Source organism: Biomphalaria glabrata, chromosome 3 (assembly GCF_947242115.1).
Source record: "Biomphalaria glabrata chromosome 3, xgBioGlab47.1, whole genome shotgun sequence".
In the NCBI taxonomy this organism is placed as follows: Eukaryota; Metazoa; Mollusca; class Gastropoda; family Planorbidae; genus Biomphalaria; species Biomphalaria glabrata.
In genome coordinates this window covers 51,728,230-51,751,080 of record NC_074713.1, presented here as the reverse complement: position 1 = coordinate 51,751,080, position 22,851 = coordinate 51,728,230, and the positions used below count along the sequence as shown (strand labels likewise).

The window sequence follows — 22,851 nt, the reverse complement described above, 5'->3', positions numbered from 1 at the left end:
TGTTGTTCGTATGTGCATGCATATCGTGCATCTATATTGTTATTGTACAGTAGTTACGCTGAGGTTGTCAATTGTAGTCAAAATGAATTTCCATTTGTTTGGATCAATAAAGTTATCTTATCTTATCTTAAATATTACGCAAAATGCAGGGGCCCCCCAAAGAGGCCAAGCATCCCGGGCCCCAAAATGATGGCAAATTTCTAGCTACGCCCCTGATAGTAAGCCAACAGTACTTACGTAATGTTCTATGTTTTATAAATAAAATAAGACCCACAGCTTAGAGGCGGACTTACTGCATTGTCATTGTTGCAGCGTTGGAGACGGACTACTGCATTGTCATTGTTGCAGCGTTGGAGACGGACTACTGCATTGTCATTGTTGCAGCGTTGGAGACGGACTACTGCATTGTCATTGTTGCAGCGTTGGAGACGGACTACTGCATTGTCATTGTTGCAGCGTTGGAGACGGACTACTGCATTGTCATTGTTGCAGCGTTGGAGACGGACTACTGCATTGTCATTGTTGCAGCGTTGGAGACGGACTACTGCATTGTCATTGTTGCAGCGTTGGAGACGGACTACTGCATTGTCATTGTTGCAGCGTTGGAGACGGACTACTGCATTGTCATTGTTGCAGCGTTGGAGACGGACTACTGCATTGTCATTGTTGCAGCGTTGGAGACGGACTACTGCATTGTCATTGTTGCAGCGTTGGAGACGGACTACTGCATTGTCATTGTTGCAGCGTTGGAGACGGACTACTGCATTGTCATTGTTGCAGCGTTGGAGACGGACTACTGCATTGTCATTGTTGCAGCGTTGGAGACGGACTACTGCATTGTCATTGTTGCAGCGTTGGAGACGGACTACTGCATTGTCATTGTTACAGCGTTGGAGACGGACTAGCCCGTTAGCGTGATATGGTACGGTATCCCGGGTACGCTGTTCTGCCTCACCGTGGCGAAACATAATTCCCGTGGGGATGCCCACGGGTAGACGAGAGTCCACCTATTGCACGGGCGGTTTTGCAAAAAAGTCCCCACAAACCTGTCACACATCCATGCGCTGTTCCTCAAACGGACCGTTACAAAAATGGCGTGTCCCCCACGGTTAACTTGGTATAACGAAGGAAAATGGCGGAGGCTCCTGGTGTCCTCGGCCTTCGGCCATGTGCAGCCAAGCATGCGTCGGGGGCCAAAGGCATTGGAAACAGCAATGTTTTACATAGGCATTGACTCGGGTCTCTCAAACAGAACTGTGTTCTCACAGTTTTTTTTTTTTTTACTGTTTGGCGTCCAAACAGGTGTTTTTTTTTCAAACTTAGGGCTCGAAGAGCCTTCGGCTCAGCCTTTGGACGATCAACAAGGTACGGTATAAATAGTTAACCCTAACGGCTCAGGGCCCCGCACAAGACACTCGCCAGGGGCCCCGCGCACTGCTAAGGCCGTCCCTGCTTATCAACCCTTCTTTTCTACACAGTACACACCACAGAAAAGCGGACTGTAAAAAGTAAAAGCCATGGCCCAGCCTCTCTCTTGATATCCTGAAAAGAGCAGACGTTGACATGGAAAATGGGAGGGATTTGGATACGCGAACTGTCAAGGGACAGATGGGAAGAAACACACACACACACACACACACACACACACACAAAATAACTAGGTCTAGATATCTAGTTGTTTATAGTTTTTCCAAATAGATTATTTTTTTTTAACTTACTGTAATCTCGAATCCATGATATTGTGTTTCACGTCACTTCCGTTTCTCGCACGTCACAGCGCAGCAATGCAAAAGTAAACACTTCCTTGTAGTAGAAGGCGCCTCTTCTTCGAAGCAGCGTACCCTTCGTTGTTTCATTCTCCACCAAACATCTAAATAATTCAAGCAGTTTCCTGATACTGTTCTCTCGTTGCTTCGTCCACATTTTTTTTTTGTTTACATCTGTTAAATTAATCTAGAAACATGACGGATAATATTGTGCGGCGAGAAGTCCAGAGACGTGATGATCCTTTTGGTATCCCGGCTTGCTTTTACTGGACCATCGATGAAGTAGCAGACTGGGTGGAGAGTATCGGCTACTCAAAGTACAAGGTATATGTGTGCCTAGAATTATAATAGATCTCATTGCTGTGATTGTGTAAAAAGTGTTTCAAAAGTACTTGATAAGTAATCTCTTAAATTACATACTGAAAGTATAGCGTATGAGTCGTATGTCTGTTCACATATTTGATCAGCCTCATAACCTCATTGCTATGATCGTATTTATAGCGCAAGTAATTTAATATAGGGCCTAGATCTAGAATTAGATCTACTAGAGAGACTATATTATTATTAGATATAAAGTCTAGATCTAGATTTAAATAACAAAACATAGATCTACAAGTAGTACAAAGCAATGGAGAAAAAAGTGTAGGCCTATACTGCCTATAGACTATAGTTTCATTTAGCTCTAGATCTACTTCCAGCATTATCCTTGTAATAAATAAACAAAAGAAAAAAATACTTAAAAAAACAAACAAAAAAAAAACAAAGTTTATATTAAGCGTAGTTGTATCAATTAGTTTGGATTAGTCATGTAATTAAATAATTTAAAAAATTTGTATTAGACTATCAATAAGACAATCTGTGCGATTACAAATATTTTTACGAATTACATGATTTTAGCTTTCTTCGATATGATTCTAGTGCTATTAGAGCATGGAATAGGTTGCCTGAGTCAGCCAGGAAAACCAGTGACTTGGCAGAATTTAAGTCATTGGTTAACATTTCATCCCCGGTCACTTTATCCCCCGGTCATTTCACAACCTGGTCATTTCATCCCCTGGTCACTTCATCCCCCAGTCATCTCATTCCCCGGGCATTTCATCCACAATTTAATATTTTTTTCTTTTTTCATTGTTGACTTTAAGCCTTCATTTCATCTAATATATAAATATGATTATGTAGAATGCTTTTTGATATTTTTTGACATGTTACTAATGCGTTTATAGTGTTTCCTCTTCTACTTTGCATTCTTGATGAGAAATCTTATATTATATTGTAAATCTGGGTGTATACTTAGCTATAATAGCGCTTCTATTGAATGTGGGGGATGTAATATTATAATATTATCCTGCGCATGACGTAATGATCAAAGGCCAAGGTTTGGTGGAAATAGTGAAAATCATTTGAGAGATAGAGATGCGATTACAATGATTATGACCGTGCCGCTGATAGTTTATCATCAAAGGTCAAGGTGTGGTGGAAGTACGACCATGTTTCACTTTATTTTATTTTTCAATCTTTCTTGAAATTGGGCGCGTCATTCTTAGCCTTGAAATAAGGTTTTATTCTTTTTTTTTAAATAAAGGCTGACTTCACCCTTATCAGGATAACACTTTTTTTTTACATTACCTCTATATTTATACATGTTAAATTTGTATAGTTTATTGAATTGTAATTTTACTCTTATCTCAAGTGTTACAATTTTTGTAATTTAAATAAAAAATGAGTATATTAAATACCCTTCTGAGACCTTCTTCTAGCCCCTCTATGGCCTCTAGGGCGGACATCGAATCCGTGAACAAGACTACGTCGTTGGCTGGCGCAGCCCCGCTACGTATCTTCATTTCCACCCAGTCCAGTGTCTGGGACATCGCTTCCAATTCAGCCTTGAGGAGGCTGTTTTTCTCCTGGCAGGGGCCTTTAGCTGCAGAAATGCATTTTCCTTTCGTCTAGAGCGAACAATTCAACGTAGTTATAAACAAATGCGTAGGTCGAATTGAGTCAAATAATGAGGCGCCACTGACTGGTCGAATGTGAAATGCACTTAAGGTGCACAAATAGCGCACGTCTGTAACAGGCGTGACCGTCCTAAGATCTCTTCAATCGAAGAAACTCGACCGTTCTTAGATTGAAATTCGCATAGAATCGCCTTAGCGTAGACTTATTGAAATGCCCTCTTAAAACAACAACTATTCAATCTAACTAGACCTTTTGGTAAATGTTGTACAATAATATTAATAAGTCAAAATGATAATATTTTTTTAAATGAGTAATGAATAATTTAGGCGTGTAATATTAATCATTCCAAAATATTGTTCTCATATTTCATCCGGATGCTCAGTAATCTTATTTTTTAAAAATACATATTTTTTAGGAGAACTTCCGCTCACATTTCATCAACGGAAGGAAGCTGTTGACTGTGGACGCATGCGTACTACCTAAGATGGGCATCACTCATTTCGGCGACATATTGGTAAGATTTCTAATCTTTGTTCCCTATCTCCACTTATTTTGTGATCGTTGCGTAAACCTCAAAACTTAAGTATGACGTAATTGGTGCAATGATCTCAGGTAGGATCATATTGTTTCTCTAAGGCGGATCAATACTTATTTCAAACTGGGAGCCTGTCGCGTCACGTCGAACTGAGTCTCTGGTTTTATTATGCACTGTGTGTTTCGAGGGACCTGATAGCATCACATCAGGGCCGGACATAGCCCGCGGGCCGTCGATTGGTCATCACTGGAGTTGATAGTCAACGAACATAGTCCTGTGTAAAGGGAGAGAATCTAGGTCTAGTATGCTAGCGTTTCTCAACCTGTGGGGCGACTTGCAAACAAATTGGGAACGAAGGCGGTCATTGTTTTTTCAAGGCACACAACTTGTGCTGTATTTGCATTGTTTTTATAGATGCGGATGTGAAAATGAATCAAGGAGAAGAGGAAGTTTTTACTTTAAAAAAAAAAAACGAAATGTTTTTTTTCATCTTAAAACTACGACCTTGTGTATCGCTTTCGTGACTGACGTCTGCATCAAGATCGACTTCAAAGGACACTTGCGATAGAGATTTGAAAGAAACAGTTTTCGCTAACGTAACGCCAGAACTCTTTGTACAGCAAGACGGCGTTAGTTCAACAGCATGCCATGAGTTTCTTGTGGTAAAAAATAAATACTGGAAATTCCGACTCTGCGCGCTCAGTGGCAGACCATCAGAAATGATTGGTTGTGAAATCTTAGCGAGCAATGAGGTGCAAGAGTTGTCTGTCAGACCCACATCTTTAGGTGTGCAACCCATACAGCCTTCTAATTTGATATCGCTGGCGACACACTCGCTCAAAGTAACGTATAGACTGGTGTGTGTAAAAGTGTTATTGTTTTTTGAAAGAGACACCAGTTCTATAATACTCTCTAAATGTAAGTCTAAGGATTAATTTAATTTTAGATTCCCCACAAGAAATATTATTCCAATTCTAGCAAGATCTCACCAGTCGACATGTTGAAACAACCATTACGATGGGGTTAGAATGACTCAAGTCATTGGTCTCTTTTTACTTTGGAAACAAATGTGTTAACTAATTTGTTAGACGTATTTACAACGTGACGACAAAATGTACACTTTTGTAATGCTGTGTTAAAATGTCCAAAGTGTTGCCCATTGTGATCCGAAAGCGCTCTGTATTTTATTGGTCAGTTGACTGACTTGTAGGGGATACACACACAATTCCTGAAGCTGGTCAGTTGACTTGCTTGCAGGGGATACACACACAATTCCTGAAAGTGGTCAGTTGAATTACTTGAAGGGGATACACACACAATTCCTGAAAGTGGTCAGTTGACTTACTTGAAGGGGATACACACACAATTCCTGAAGCCGTCTAGAAGTTTCTTTACAAAGGATGGCTGCCTGGTCGTGCGGTTTGCGCGCTGGACTGTCGTTCGGATTCATCGACGGTCGAGGGTTCAAACCCTGCCCGCTCCCATCCCCCGTCGTCCTGCGGGAGGTTTGGACTAGGAAGTAAACTATCTTCAACTCTGAAGGAACATCCGAAACATGTAAAACATTTTACACTAAGATGTCATACAGTTTCTGTGAAGACCATTTTAAATTTTTCTAGAAACATCCCTTGTTGACTATTTCCAGCAATACCACGCAATAGTAACGAAGAGTTACTACACGAGAAATATGACTTGTTGAAAATGTCAAAATTAATTCACTGTAACTAACATACATTTTCGTTTATAATGGTTCTGCTATGTTCAACTCATTCCATTTACTCATCCCATCAAAATGGATCTGCCGACTGGCTTAGTGAACTTTCAAATGTCTGAATCGTTGAAAGTTCTCAAATTCTCTTCCTCCCCTCTCGCTCCCCACTTTTTCTCTTTTCCTCCTCTCTCATCCTTCTGTCTCTCTTCTTTCTCTATCTCCTCTCTTTCTCTTGCCAACAGGTTTTTCTCTGAGACCTCAATAGAAATCAAGATTTGCTAATATACTCTCAGGTCAACTCAAATACATAATGTTCTTTCATGTGTAAACACGTAGCATGTAGCTTTATCTCAGAGATCTACACAACGAGAATGTTATTTTGACAGCTGCCTGTAACTAAATTTACATAATGTGTAGCGCACTGGCTGTGTAGCCGTTACACAATGTGATATTTCTTATAAAACAGAAAGAGCGTTGCACCTACCGAACATTCCATCTGGCCTGTTCAACTGTATGTATAGTTACACCTACTGAACTAAATCATTCCATTTGGCCTGTTCAACTGTATGTATAGTTACACCTACTGAACTAAATCATTCCATTTGGCCTGTTCAACTGTATGCATAGTTACACCTACTGAACTAAATCATTCCATTTGGCCTGTTCAACTGTATGTATAGTTACATGTTCTAAATCTAATATGTACTTAAGGCTGAAGAAAACCGACACCATCTCTTTCCCAGAGTATCTGTTGTCAGATTCAAGAGCTCGCCTCTATTAGGAGGGCGCCGTTCTCCCCCTACTACAACACCACCAACACTTACTTGTTCCACCACGACATCAAGAAGGATGCACCAGGGCCGTCAGTGTTCCGCCAAACCAATCGTCACGATGACCCAACCATGACCAGAACTTATCTCTACTAGAGCTACATAATTGTCACAAGAAACAGAACTCAAGATGAAAATATGAAATTGGAACAAACTTTTTGTGACTTTCTGACATTCTTAAATTATGTACTTCATTCAATGATTTGTCGATCACCCTGACTGTTGCAACAATCTTTATTTAATGAAAGTCAAGTCAGTCCAAAGGGAGGAGTGAGCCTGAACCAGCTTTTTTTTAAATAACAATCTTAATTAGTCGATGAAGAACAAAGTTACTCGATGCATTTTCTTTTTTAATGTACAAACATTGGAACATTTTGAATGGCGTTTTATAGTTACGTAGATCAAAGCTTCAGCTCAAACTTGCTTAAAGATATGCAGCCAATAATCTCAGCTATTCCTGTCGTCTGCAGGACCTGGCAGGCCGCATCAGAAATCTACTGTGCACCGGCAGACGACTCAACTACAAACCGCCAGAGCTGGAGATTCCCTTCAATGACGACTGTTACTACGAGTACGGCCCCATCGATGGTCTGCACCCGGAGTATCATTACTGTCTCTGGTACCCGAGGCTGGCCCTGCCTAGACCGTTATTCCTTACCCACCCGGAGTTTGTGAGTACGGCCAGTAACGAGTTCGCCTGCTGGCCAACCGGAAGGCCGCTGCATCACTTCGCAAAATACAGATCTCCATAACGCATCAATGGGAACGTCTTTGAATCAATTCGCAAAATAAATATTCTAAACGAGGACAGTAACTTTTCTGAGTTACTAAAATTTGTTGACGACTATATCTATATGAATTAGCACTCTAGATAAAAGATCTGGCCACTGAAAAAAACCTGGCTACATAAATTGATTTTAATAAATGGATAGCTTACATCATCATCACTCCATCAGTGGTTGTTTTTTTTTTTTTAAGGAAAACATTTGAAAAGAGAAATGAGCAGACAGTAACGTGTATTTCTTCGAACTTGTAACAAATTATCGGCGAATATCTTTTTGTTTTTCAAAGTCTAGTGTTGACATATGTCCAAATAAAAACACAACTTGTCTATATTTCTGAGGAATCATGAATGGAGTGACCATCACTAATATTAAAAGTCAAAGAAATTACAAATAAATATTTCAAAAAATAAATAAATTTAAGCGTAAAATCGTTTTTACAGAGGTTTTATTAACTCACTCCTTCTGTCTGTCCGTCTGTCTGTCTGGTTGGGTGGAATCTTTTACACGTTATTTCTCCCGCTTAAGATTCAGTTGAAACTTTGCGCAATTATTCATTGTCTCTAACAAAACATGAATGAATAAAAAAAATTATGAATTAATTAATTGTTATTAATTAATTGTGTTTGATATCGAAATGGGATATAAACCTTAAATTATTGAGCTATGTGGCTATAATTGTGGAGTTGTTCCCTCAGATAAGCTTTTTTTTTTTTTTTTTTCAAAAGTATTTTTTAAATACCTGGCTTGTTTTTCAATTTGTTACTGTCTCAAGACACGTCGCAATGGAAGTGACTGATACTATTTTATTGGGAAATTAAAGTCAGTGTAGAGTGATGGATCTCTAGTGTCTGTAAGACCAACTACATCTACTTATGTATGCCGAATTTATTCTTCTTCATTATAAATTAAAGAAAAAAAATCTATATGCACATCAATGATAGGGTTGTGTTTTTTTTTCGGTGTTTAGAATTTTCTCTACATGTTAATGAAAGATTAAAATTAAATTAGTTCCGAGGAAATAGCAGAAGCGGTAAGGACATACAACGATTGACCTACTTTATAAGAATTGGTCACTTCATAGTTATTGCCCACCTCTTCAAATCTACCAGTTATCGCCCCTTTTAAAGTGTTGAGAGTTCAGAGTGTCTGTGAGTTACACCTGTTTTGAAACAATTTCTTGTGGGGGGAAAGGGCTACTAATATATTTCCGTGCTGCTGCGCGGGTCTCGGCTCGAGTCAATCTCAAATTGAAAATTTCCTGATCTGCATCGAGATACGAAACTCGAGCCTCCTTGTATGGGAGCCGAGCAACCCTGCCACACATCAGAGGTAGATCTAATTGGCATACAATGAAATTGTCTATCATAACAAGAGTCTACTAGCCCATAATAGCCAGCAATAACGTTTTGGGTTCAAGTCTGGTCTTGAATGATGCTGTAAAAATGAGGAACTAGGTGGCGCCACTGAAAGACAAAAAAGAGCCAATCAGGTCGCAGACAGCATCCAAACATGTTCCATCAAGTAAACGCATGATCTGATTTCTCTCCTGCAGGATCTCGCTGGTTACATCCGGGATCTCGTTGGCAAAGGACCCAAAGCAACATGGCTGCCGACTCTGCCTGCTCCTAAATTCTTCGGCGATCCTCAAACATTTGAAGTGGAGGCCTCGACAGGCAACGACATCGACTACAACTGGAGGTACTGGGTGCCAGAGTTTTACTACGGCTACATGCCCAAGCAGTATCCGGTCACTGTTGGCGACTTCAGGTCTCGCTGGTACAATGGCCAGCAGGCGTATAAACTAATGGGTCGTCACTACTTTGATCTTCACCGACCAGCTTAAAACTTGAAGTATCATCTGCTTATTGTCTGGAAGTATCGTCTGCTTCTTGTTTGGAAGTATCGTCTGCTTCTTGTTTGGAAGTATCGTCTGCTTCTTGTCTGGAAGTATCGTCTGCTTCTTGTCTGGAAGTATCATCTGCTTATTGTCTGGAAGTATCGTCTGCTTCTTGTTTGGAAGTATCGTCTGCTTCTTGTCTGGAAGTATCATCTGCTTATTGTCTGGAAGTATCGTCTGCTTTTAGTCTGAAAGTATTGTCTAATTACCGTCTGGAAGTATCGTCTGCTTCCCGTCTGGAAGTATCGTTAGTTTCCTGTCTCGAATATCCCAAATATATATCACACTATTGATTGGATACTAAATAAATAAAGAGTTCCACTCCGACTTGATTCAAATTTGTTCAATATTTGGTTTGAACTGACAAAGAAAAAGGGGGATAATCTTATATATTCTATCGAAACAAGCGATTTGCCAGGCACGAAGAGATGTTTCCTGCACGGCACTAGCCTTGAGTTCAACCAAATCCTAGAGTTATCACATCCTTTATTTGATATAGATTTGGTTCAACGAATACAAATAAATGAACTGGAATGGGACAAGTGGTTACAAAATGTATCTCAGCCAACACAAAGACTCCAAAGGGAAATAATGTTGTCTTGGCTTTCACATTTCTATCGTGTAACTGTCCACGTTATCATTGTGATGACCCATAATGTTTTTTGAAAATGTCTGTTCCTACTAAGTTCACTTACTCCGTCTGTCTCTCGGGAACATTCTTTGAAATGTTTTCTTTCTCTTACCTCCCATACTCGGATCAAGCTGAAATTGGTCCACCATTATTCCTAGTCGAAAGTTAATCAATGAAAGGGAATAATAGAATATGTGTTCGATGTAGGGAATAAAAGAAAGGGGAGATAAACCTTGCAGCATTGAAAGATGGGGCAGTGATTGCGCTGTGCTTTCCATTATATAAGCTTTGTTTAAGAAAAAGTAAAAAAAGTTTTTTATTTCACTTTTTAAAAATTGTTTTGTTTCTTTATTATTTGTTCGTATTTTACTTCACACCTACTTCCCCTCCCCTTCCCCCTCCTTTAAGATAATTAGCTGGGCGGGCTAAAATAATTTCAATGAAACATTAACCGCGCCTCTGCAATTTTTGCTTTAACCCTTACAATGCGTGTGATATATTAGCCTCTAAACATCAGAATTGTAATTCCATTTGGTATGCACTCATTGTAAAACAGCTCAGCACCTTAAGGGTTAAATACGACGAAATGTTGGATGCAGATCCCGACATAATGTATAATATGGAAAAGAGGTGGGGGGGGAGGCGTATGTTGGATTGTAAGAAAGTAGAAGAGTCTGTATTATAATTTACGACACTCGGAGTTCAGATCCTCGCTACTTCCTCTGAATTAGATAACTTAATTAGGTAACTTAATTAGATAACTAGCACCAATCAAATATTAGATGATCAATAAGTAGACAATGTTGAGACAGAGTGCTCAACTTTAATGAGACTCGGTGCTAAACTTTAATGAAACAGAATACTAAACTTTAATGTGCCAGAGTGCTAAGCTTAAATGATACAGAGTGTCAAACTTGAATGAGACAGAGCGTTACACTTTAATGAGACAGAGTGCTCAACTTAAATGAGACAGGGTGCTAAACTTTAATGAAACAGAGTGCTAAACTTTAATGTGCCAGAGTGCTAGAATTTAATGAGACAGAGTGTTAGACTTTATTGAGACAGATTGCTAAGCTTAAATGAGACAGTGTGTTAAACTTGAATGAGACAGAGTGCTAAACTTTAATGATACAGGAGTGCTAAGGCTGAATGAATATGTATTGCTGAAGTCACCTAAGCGATTATTTAGAATGATTTAGAAGACTTAGATGATTTTGAGACACACATATGACGTCTATAGCAGTGGCTAGGGTGAATCTTCCATCAAGTGTGTCCAGTCGATCCCATGGTATTTATTTCTCTGTTTACATCCAGGAGCTGGTCGTCCATGTCAAATCGCTGGAAGGCCAGCCGAGGCGGATGTCTTCAGGGGCGGAAGATCTGCCGTTCGTCTATCCTCACCGGATGTTCACCCCTGGAGAATTGTCGCCACGTTACCAGTGGCGGAACCTTGAACATCCTGCGATAACTGACCCCTGGAGGGGCCATGCTAAACACATAGCTAGGAAAGTCGTTGGAACAAGGGGACTCTACCTCACCGCCTATCCTTATGGCACAGATAACCCTTTTTATTACGGGCATTAACACTGGCGAGAGGGGTCGAACGTCAAAGGTCAAAGTGTGCTGAACTGACTGATGGAACAACAATGAAAAAAATAACAATTCAAAGAAACCGAAACATTGAGTTCAATTAAACAGGTTTATGGAATTTCCATCTTGTTGTTATTTGATGTCTAGACATAAACTTTCACCTTAGTTTTAGTTTATTTTACAGGTGGGAAGAAAAAGATGTGTGTGCGGGGGCGGGGGGGATGATACAGTAATAAAGGAAATAAATAAATATAAATTTGATTACATTTAATTGATTCGACATTTCTAATCACTCATCTGTTAATTCTTAGAATGGATGATCTATAGTATGCAACAGTTTTTGAAAACATACATCTTTCTCCGTTCTAATCTAATTGAGGCCTGATCTTTTTTTGTATTCTAACTTTTCATCAAAGTTTTAAGCCCAACTAATACAAGATTGGATTCTAAATTTGAGAAAAATAAACTAATTGTCTCACGTTTAACAAAAACAAATGCTTGCAGATCAACTTATAAGACAAGCAGAGTGGTGTCACAAACTGTCTGTATATTACCCCTCTACATGTGGTAGTGCAGGCATGCCTAGGGGTTCCACTAGTGAATTCCGGATCAGTTAGTTGCTGGCAGGATTCAAACTGGCTCTCGTTGAAGTGCTTTGATCACCCTCGCACTCTCCACCAAGAAACAAGAAACTCCTGTAGTGCCGTCAATATGCTCTCTACCAGCAAAATACCTGACAATGTATACAGAATAATACCAATGATGTTCGGTGAATGGGAAATAGCCAGGCCTTCCTGACACACGGCATACATCGAGCTCTACTCATTCCTCCCTCAGGCCTTCCTGACACACGGCATACATCGAGCTCTACTTATTCCTCCCTCAGGCCTTCCTGACACACGGCATACATCGAGTAAAGGCTCTACTCATTCCTCCCTCAGGCCTTCCTGACACACGGCTTACATCGAGCTCTACTCATTCCTCCCTCAGGCCTTCCTGACACACGGCATACATCGAGCTCTACTCATTCCTCCCTCAGGCCTTCCTGACACACGGCATACATCGAGTAAAGGCTCTACTCATTCCTCCCTCAGGCCTTCCTGACACACGGCATACATCGAGCTCTACTCATTCCTCCCTCGCCAAAAATCTTGTGGGCCCATTTTATGGCCCCATCTCTACATGAGAATTCGGAGACCCCGTGTTGACCCGAGGCCTATCGTTATAGAAGACCTGAGCACTGACCTGCGACGATACAACCTGTGGGCCGTTTAGACCAATAGTTTGTTACCACTTAGCCGTTGTTTGTTTTCGTTGATTTGATTCCATTGAAAGCTACCTACACCGATAATCAAGCTATCAAGAAAACTGTCTATGGAAATCGTTTTAAATTCATGTGCATACACAACGAATACATATGCAACAAAACAGAACAAAAAGCAACACGTTTTTAAGTGAAAAATGTAGGAGGACATAATAAAGTTTTAAACTAAATTAATACATTTTGATCTACATCTATTTTTATCTCGTGTGTAATCATGTCTTCCAATATTAATGCTACAAAACTGTGTGTGTGTGTTCCAGGATCTGGCCAAGATTATTCAGTGTCTTTCCAACACTCAATTTCCTGTCACCAGTCATCATCGACCTGGCCCACGCCCGCCATCTTTTTCTTACCGGGAACATTTCGCAGCGCCCTCTGTGGTGCCATGGTATGAACAGAAACGTCACATTCCCTACGTGGATTACGCCATGCAAACCAGCCGGATTCAAGCTGCCCGACTGGCCAACCAGCATCAGTATTACATGTCACCCTAGCCAATCGAATGCCAGATTATCATCCAGACATTTACACACAAACAAATTTTGAAATTCAACGAATGGAAATCAAGTTTGCACGTCTCACATGATGTGGAACATAACCTTGACAATGTGTCTATGTAGTCCCTTCTTAAGCACTTTAGTTATCTACATCTCTATGTTCGCATTATATCACATGAAATGGAGGACAAACTGGAATACTACTAATGTGCACTGCGTACGCTATGAGTCCACCAACTGTTTCCAGATTTGGCATAACATTACGTACATGTTTTGTACCATTGCTATTTAAAGAATAAAATATGCTTTGCACCTAGATCCATCATTCATCAAACTTATATTTTATAACATACATCTTGCTTAATTCTCAAATAAAATAGTCTTCTCTTGTCTATACACTCTCTCCCTTTTTTTTATATTGAAGAGGTATTTTTTTTAGCTTTAGACCCCGCTGAAGAGAGGTTTAAACTCAAAACCCCGTTTGGCTACGATCATAGCATTTTGAGTGTGTATTTTGCTTTTTTTTTTAGCTTCAAACCCCGCTGAGGGCGTTTTAAACTCAAAACCCCCTTTGGCAACGATCATAGAATCTGGTGATTGATGTATTGATAGTCTTATATTGAAGAGGGGGTTTATCGTTAATTTCGGAAAGGGGGGGGGGTTAAAATCATCAAAATCTTCGTTAGCTATGCTCATGGAATTTGATGATTGTTGTTTGCATTTGGGGGGGGGGTGTTTTATAGAAGAGGGGATTTGACTGCAAAACCGCCTTGTAGGGGGTTTAAACTCTAAACTCCATTGGCTGCGCTGGGGCAGGTGATGGTTTAGTATTAAAATCTCACCTAAAATAAACAAAATCAAAGCAAAAAATCAGTCACTAAATTCTGATTTGACCGCCCCCCCCATGGCTACGCCCCTGAGACATAGTAAAGATGAATGAAGTTAACACCAGGATATCAGAGAAACGAAAAACAAATAAATAAATACTTTGGAAATGCCTAAGTGTACTGGGAACACTGAGAGATAATTCAGATAACTGAGAGAGAACTCATAATTCGTGGCAGAGTTAGCTAACTTGAGCTCCTTGGTTTCCCTCCCTTGACAACAGAAAGTATTGGCTGAAATGTGGAATTTCGTCTTTTCGTTTTCCATTTTCAAATTGAAACATTTTGTGTCTTATAGTGTAGGCCAGCAAATCACCAAGAATGTTTCTCATTCACCAAACTAGCTCTCTGTACAGTGTATAACAATTGGAACATCTAGATATCTAAAAACGATGTGGAAGCAGATCTCAAGCAGCTTGGGGTTAGGGCGTGGAGACGAAAGGCCCAGGAGAGATCTGAATGGAAGGATGTGCTGAAGCAGGCCAGAGCCCTCCATGGGCTGTAGCGCCACTGGGATGGATGGATGGATAGATATCTAAGAATTGAAAGTACCATGCAATACATCTTTGAATGAGTTTCTCATATTTCCTCACTCACGCTCAGGATAACGGTCGTTCCAGGGGATGTAGGATTATTTGTTCGTCTTTGATAGGGTCATTATTTGTTCAACTATAGGCCTATAATCTTTGTCACTGCTGAATACATGTGATACAAAAAGTATAAACATATTTTATTCTATGTCCAGGGTCGGCCTTAAGGCATAGACATACTGGGGCCTCCGATTGTTGGGGGCATCGCATAGGACTCAAAGAATATCTCAAATATAGCAGAACTCTCTGGCTCTGTGTCTACTAGCCTAGCTCCAAGTCTCTACTATCATTTCATTTTCTTCGCGAATGTTTAGGTCTACTTGTTAGATATGCTAGAAGACCATTGTTTCTTCCTTTTGGTGAAATGTCGAAACTTAGATCTAGTTTGGTGATCATGTATCATGGGCGAGATACGCCCATGCTATCGGCGCTTTGACTTTAACTTATTGATTTACATATAGACACAGAAATGTTTTTAGATCATTTGCATATTTTTCGGTCTCAATTTTTGTGTGTTTCTTTTTCATTTCGGGCCACCTTTTTCATTTCAGGCCACCTTATTCATTTCGGGCCACCTTATTCATTTCGGGCCACCTTATTCATTTCGGGCCACCTTATTCATTTCGGGCCACGTTATTCATTTCGGGCCACCTTATTCATTTCGGGCCACCTTATTCATTTCGGGCCACCTTTTTCATTTCGGGCCACCTTTTTCATTTTGGGCCACCTTATTCATTTCGGGCCACCTTATTCATTTCTGGGCCACCTTATTCATTTCGCCTACGGCCTCTAATTACCTAAGGCCGGCCCTGCTATGCCCATGGTCAATAGCGCAGCAAGTTACCCATAGGCCCAGGTTCAATAATATAACCATGCTCCTCCTCCAATTAAGAGGATGAGTTTGACAAAAAATGCCCCTGTTGGCCCGTTTTAGTTTAGGCAGGGACGCAATGAATCCCTTCGTACGATAGTAACTACGTCACTGTCCATGGTTGTAATTTGGCGTTTCATGGCCATACTTCTTCAATTTAAGACTACAAAAATGTCTTTAAGTTTTGGTGTAATTGTATCTTCCCATAAATTCTAATCTTCAATCAATTACATAGTAGCAAGTATACATAGAACTTTCTTCTTTCCACCAACTAATAAACTTCTGGTAACCAAGCTGTCAAATAGTATCGCTGACTATGGCATGGCCAATTCAATGATTATAATATATGACAGCTATAATTGACATTTGTAAAAAAAAATCCCATTTGGAGCAGTATGCACAAAGGATAACTGTAGAAAGCAAAGAGACTAAAGATAAGCCTTATAAAAAAATTATACCAAAATATAAACAAATCATAATAAAATATAAACAAAATATAACAAAATATAAACACATTTTAAGAAAATATAAACAAATTATAACAAAATATAAACAAATTATAAGAAAATATAAACAAATTATAACAAAATATAAACAAATTATAAACAAATTCGTTGGTGACGGAGACTCTCAAGAAAAATTTCCTTTTGGTTCCACAGAATTTTCAACAGGCCATTGAGAGTCTCACCCAGAAAAGGTTACCCATGTGGGATAGTCTCCCCTTCACCAAAATGCCTCGTTTGTACAAATTTGACCTGAATGATCGCCCCTCAGGGAATACTGCTAGTGCCATGACTCTGATAGAATTCAAAGAGAGGAATGATCGTCTGCTGCGATCCAGCGTCTCTTATCCTTGGAATTATTTAAGTTGGAATTATTACTAATTCATTCAAGGTTACAATAACAGCACGGTGTTATCAACAGAAAATGCCACAGAAATTAAGTCCCACGTAATAGTTTAAGATGCAATACCGTAAAAAAAAAACAAAAAAAAAACTGTTTAAAGAAATACCTTTTAATAATTATGTCCAGTCTCTCTGAATCGAGTCTCAGAGTTTACAAATAAAGATGTACTCAACTGTCTTTATTTTTTTTATTTACTATTATTGTTATAATTTATTTGTGTTTGTTTAATTTTTTATTGTAATATCTTCGTGCTAATCTTCACCATTACTGTGCTTCTACTTATGAATTCAGGACCAGGGTAACTTTTTTTTTTTTTTTGGGGGGGGGGGGGGGGGGGAGAAATGTTTAATTTAAACTAGGTCTAAATGTTTTAGAAAGCAAATGTTAAAAACTGTTCAACGTGAGTTCTGTGACAATGATTCTAAACATAAACCAGGTTCTTAGATGAAACATAATTTGTTCTGCGGATTCGGTGATGTGCTATTAAGTTTTCAGTACGCCGACTTTTAGTTGTTAAGTGAATCATACGAATCAGTTACATTGTACAACTAAAAACAAAATTAAAGAGTTGTTATTTGATAGTCCGGAGTTATCGATATCATGATGATTTCAACGTGTCCCATAAGCTTGGGTGTAAACTAGGGTGTAAATAGGACATTATCAGGTTTAAAGTGTTGATTTTTGTCTTGTTTGTTAAAAATACAGGACACAATCCTGTTGTATATATGTGTGATTGGGGGGGGGGGGGGGGAAATTAAATTGGCATCCTTCAGTCGTAGAACGGCTATGGTTCATCTCTGAGCACACTTCCTCATATGGCTGTGGAGCCCTATTTTCGAGAGACACTCCCGTCCACAAATAGCGCAGGTTAAGGTGGCTTTTGCTTCGGTGGTAGAGGAGCTGGCCATTTTTCGAATTGTACGTTTTTCTTCCTGAGCTGAGACACATGTTTTTTTCACTATCCATAGCTTTCTTGTTCACTGTCTCTCTCCATCTGGTGCGGTCTAGAGCTATGTCATCCCGATTGACAGCAGAGATGGCCTCTTTAAAATTTTACAGATAATAGGCTGTCCACCCAAGCTACTAAATGTAATCGTATCTTTCCATTAAAATATGATGGGTACAGTGCAATTCAATGGTGCCAGCTCCGAAAGTTTCAGTATAAACAGCAGAGTTAAACAAGGATGTGTCCTGGCCCCAACCCTCTCTGAAATACTATTTTCACTGCTAATCCACAACGCGTTTGACAAATCCACCGAAGGCATCTATCTCCATTTCAGATTTGATGGCAAACTCCTAAATATTGCCAGACTGAGGGCCAAAACTAAAATCAGGGGGGGGGGAGAAATTAATGCAAAGCATTTTAGAGATACAGTTCGATATCTTAAAATCGTTACTTCTTTCAGAAAATCCTTTCTATTAACTGTGAACAGTTGGCAGGTTTTCAATAGATAAAGATGATGACGTCTTAATGCAAACCTCCTGCAGTGGATGGAGGAGGGCAGGTTTCGAACTAGGGACCATCGTCACATTTCACACTACCACTCAGCCATTTTATTTTAAAACACAAACATTTTGACGGAAAGAAGAAGACTCTAGTACTGCTATCATTCACGTGTACCGTTCACGTGCAAATGTCAAATGTTTCACATGTTTCGGATGTTCCTGCAGAGTTGAAGATAATCAACAATTTCCCGCAGGACGACTGAGATGGCAGCGGCAGGGTATGAATCCGGGACCATCGAGACGACCGAACGACATTCCAGCGCGCATACCGCGGGACCAGCCATCCAACATCTAGATAAGATAGTTAGTCACGTGATCTTATTGATAAAACAATGGAAAAAAAACTGTCACGTGACAACCATCATGAATTAAACATGAGATTGTAAATTATATAGAAGAGATAAAGCACCACGTGGCTAAATGTTGTTTGTTTACGATTGGTGAATGAGGTCCCCCAAAGACAACCTCGACAAAAGAGCTAATGTCTACTTCCTGTTGCAGGCCATTTGTAAGCATGTCCGAGAACTTCTGCGCATCAAAAGAAACATCCGATCCTTCAATCCGTACCAACTGCGTCGATCTTACGTCTCATTGGCTCACTTGTCAGGGAAATATCACCCCCACCTGACCTACAGACAGCACGCGGAGATGTCAGAGAAGATCGTCAACTCCCGCCTGGCATATTTCAGAAAAAAGAATTTATACTACAGGTACATCTCAATTTTTTTTCGTCATACAAGGCGTAGGCGGTTGCAGAATATTTTATTGACTAACAAATGTACATAATATAGTACTATTAGCAAAATGTTTTTTAAAATCTTTTAAAAAAAAAGTAACAACACAAGCTTATCTAAGGGTAAGAACCGCAAAACCACTGCCATATACTTAATACTGCAGGAATAAGCTCTAGGGAGTAAAATTATTCAGTGCAGATGCTGGTCAATTAAAAAAAAAATACTTTTACCTTTGAATTGACGTCTAGTAGACTTATTTAGTTTGAAAGAGAAGAGCTAACAAATAATAAGGCTTGTCTTATATTAACAAAGGTAAAATGTAAAATTTACTAGTGAGTGTCCTAGCCAGTAGGTAGATCTAGTCATCTTTAGCGGGGGTTCCCGGTGTGCTCGGCCTTCTGCCACGTATTCCAGTGCCTGCGCCCGGAGTGTCCGACATATTGGAAATAGTAGTGTTTAATATGGACATCGACTTGGACTTCTTCCAGACACAGCGGTTTGTTCATTTAGGCTTGAACCTCTTCCAGACACAGCGGTTTGTTCCATAAGTGTTTTATATAGATATTCACTTGGACCTCTTACAGATACAGCAGTTTGTTCAATCAGGCTTGAACCTCTTCCAGAGAGCGTTTTGTTCATTCAGGCTTGAACCTCTCCCATGGAAATTATTATTACAGAATTGTAATACATGTTTTTTTAAGTATTTATTTTTTACTTTGCTTGTTTTTGTTTTATTCTCTTTTCTGTAGTGGTTGGTCCATGGAACCTTGGTGGGATGAAACATTAAAGAAGGAGGAAAAGAAGAAAAGAGATCTGGCCAAATACTCCCCCGACCAAGAGGACGACAAGCGGATCACCATTGGCAGCACCATCCAAGAGCGTCTTCGGGAGGCTGCCAAGAGAGAGATGTCTAACTACGAGCCAAAGCCTTATTGGTCCGGGCGCATACCGCGCAAGAACATCAGCTGCCCTTTCATTGTACAGACATTGGAGAACAAGAACAAAGCCAACACCAAAGTGGTCGGAATGCTGAACTGGACGGCGGTCAAGCTAAAGAGGACGCCGTCCATCAACGAGATAAAAGTGTGGCCCGGGAAGAAGAAATATGCCCCGACATATCTGCCCATTGTCTTTCATTGGAAGGAGATGGGCATAAGTCGAGGTTATGAACAAAGCAGAATTGAGAAAAAACACAAGTGTGGCTATTACCAGAAATAGTTTCATCATTCAAGGCTTCTCACTGGATACATTCGACATCTCTGATGACATGGTTAACCTTGCAGCCCCCTCCACTTAGTTTCTCACCCCCATCTCCGTGGACAGAGTAGACTGATGCAGTTTCTCCGATTATTACATCATACAAACATTGGACGGATGCAGCTCTGCTGTTGTATTTTTGATGCATCTAGTTTCACGACTGAACTCTTTTTGCTTCTATGAAAGGACACGTTCAATATCTTTTTATTCGGTATTCCCGAGACCAATCGTAATAAAGAAAACAAAATCATATATTATTTTTAAAAATATGAAACCATTGGATACACATGGCATATATAGTTCCATTTTTTTTGTTGGTAACAATGGAATTTTTTTTAGTGATACAGTTTAAAAGTAAACACCGGTGTAGCTAGGGTTTTGTCTCTTTTAAGGGCCCCTGCAATTTGACATTCGACATCATGACATGAGATAATGGAGTAATATTTAATATTTAAAAAATGTGGAACACTCAAGTGGGGACGGGGATTTTCAAATCACCCCCCACTACCACCACCATAGATACGCCACTGCAAGTAAAATTGATATGGACAAGATTGGAATTGTTATTACAATAGGCTATTGTTGGCCTAAGGTTTGCCGAAACAATGTTTTATTGATCTAATTATTCTAATAAAAGTCTAGCTAAGACAATTCTATGCACTTTGAAATGTACAGTTATTCAAGTTATTGATAAAAAAAAAAAAACAACTTAAAAGTTTAGAACAACTTAATATTAATTGTAGTTATTGAATTTAAAACTTTTAGATAAATAACGTCTTACTTGCTAAGTCCAATACTAGTCTACTCATTGCCGCTGGTCACAAGCTAGTTGAAACTATTCTTGAATGAAACTGTTTGTATCTATATAGGTTCAATAGAAATTGTTGAGGATGATTTGAACACATCCTCAATCTTATCTTATCAATTACAGACGTTCCTTCAAAGGGAAGATACGTCCATGGGTCAATCTGATCGTGCACTTACACTTTGATAAGTCATTGGTTCTCCTGGCCTATTCAAGTTAACCCTTTCCTTGCTCTCACGGAAATAGGGAAGAAGAACTTGTGAATGGTCCCAGCATATGGAATAAGAAATGTGCCTTTATCTTTTTTTATCGAGACGACCAAACGACAGTACAGCCGAGACCAATCAATCCAGGGCATGTGGATATAGTGGTCTATATATCTAAATTCTTAATGGGTAGGGCCTATGTGTATAAGGTGGTCTATATCTAAATTCTTAACGGGTATAGGGCCTTTGTGTAAATAATAGGGTGATCTATATCTAAATTCTTAACGGGTAGGGCCTATGTGTATAAAGTGGTCTATATCTAAATTCTTAATGGGTAGGGCCTATGTGTATAAAGTGGTCTAAATCTAGATTCTTAATGGGTAGGGCCTATGTGTATAGAGTGGTCTAGATCTAGATTCTTAATGGGTAGCGCCTATGTGTAGGCCTATAGGGTGGTCTAGTTCTAAATTCTTAATAGGTAGGGCCTATGTGTATAGGGTGGTCTAGATCTAAATTCTTGTGTAATAAAATTGAAGTAAAAACTCTTTTAGTATTATTTACTATAACTAAACTTGTATAGATCAATTTGCACGCCGCTAAAGGTTCTTTTGCACATCATACAGTTTTACATAAGACAGTTATATCGATCAATGCACTTCACTTAACAATTGCTTACAAAGGTATGACCATAGACATAAATAAATATAGACTGGCCTATTAAAGAGTTTTATGAAACGAAAATTTGTGACTTGCAATTTTGTGTACTTTATTATACAGCATTTATGAGCAGTATAAAAGTTAAGTATTCATATCTATTTCAGCCATAACCTATATAAGTATTACAATATTTTCACTAGTGTTTTTTTTTTAAATCTCTCAGAGTGAAGATCATGCAATTTTTCATAGTTCGGAAATCCGAATACAATAGATATACATGTTTTCAAGTTACATGAAGTTACTTCCTTCGGCCAGTCTATATTTATGTATGTCTATGGGTATGACCCACATGTGCAAGAACCAAATGTGAAACAATCGTTACTTAACGTTATATAATGACTAAAAGAAAGAAGCAGGGTAGTGATACCCAGTTTAGACAGCGGTCACGGATGTCACGATAAAGTGAAATTATTTCACCTGCCATTCTTTGGGCCATACTTCGCAGGTAATCTTTAGAATTTTTTTTTTGTCGATATAGCAGAATTTTGAGCTCTGAAGCGTTCGGTGGTGACTTAGCAATCATATTCCTTTTCACATGAATAGTGTCCCATCAAAAGCTTCTTTGAAAACCCGAGCACTGAATTGTGTAAATATTCCATGTAGCAGTTTTGTTTATTGAGGGACAATGTGTTTCTGGAGTTATCTTCTGAGGAGAGTTGGTTAGAAAAAGTATGTAGCAGCGACAATCGTAAACTTTTACAAAAATTGTGCAGAGTACCATGTAATTCAAAGAAAAACTGCCTATAAGACAGGTTCAGGCGGAGAAAGCCTGCAATTATTTAAATGATTGTGTTTGTAGGCCTACATCTTGAAATGTTGAAGGCAATATTGCTGGGAAAAAATCTGAGCCTGT

At 39.3% G+C, this 22,851-nt stretch overlaps 1 protein-coding gene across 1 annotated transcript; it reads left to right on the top strand.

Moving 5' to 3' along the window:
• The first annotated feature begins 1,751 nt into the window (after window positions 1-1,751).
• Window positions 1,752-20,938, top strand: LOC106057220 (uncharacterized). Its single transcript, XM_013214332.2, has 4 exons — window positions 1,752-2,090; window positions 4,138-4,236; window positions 18,781-18,989; window positions 19,763-20,938. Exons 1-4 carry the CDS (start codon window positions 1,962-1,964, stop codon window positions 20,229-20,231), a joined length of 906 nt encoding a protein of 301 aa, XP_013069786.1. The 5' UTR covers window positions 1,752-1,961; the 3' UTR covers window positions 20,232-20,938.
• The last annotated feature ends 1,913 nt before the right edge of the window (window positions 20,939-22,851 follow it).

What these genes read in the sequence shown, in the direction of transcription:
- LOC106057220 (XM_013214332.2), top strand. Translation starts at nt 1,962, where the DNA reads ATGACGGATAATATTGTGCGGCGAGAAGTCCAGAGACGTGATGATCCT. An exon ending in CTCATTTCGGCGACATATTG is followed by an intron (nt 4,237 to 18,780) that starts GTAAGATTTCTA and finishes TTCCTGTTGCAG; the next exon opens with GCCATTTGTAAGCATGTCCG. An exon ending in AAAAAGAATTTATACTACAG is followed by an intron (nt 18,990 to 19,762) that starts GTACATCTCAAT and finishes TCTTTTCTGTAG; the next exon opens with TGGTTGGTCCATGGAACCTT.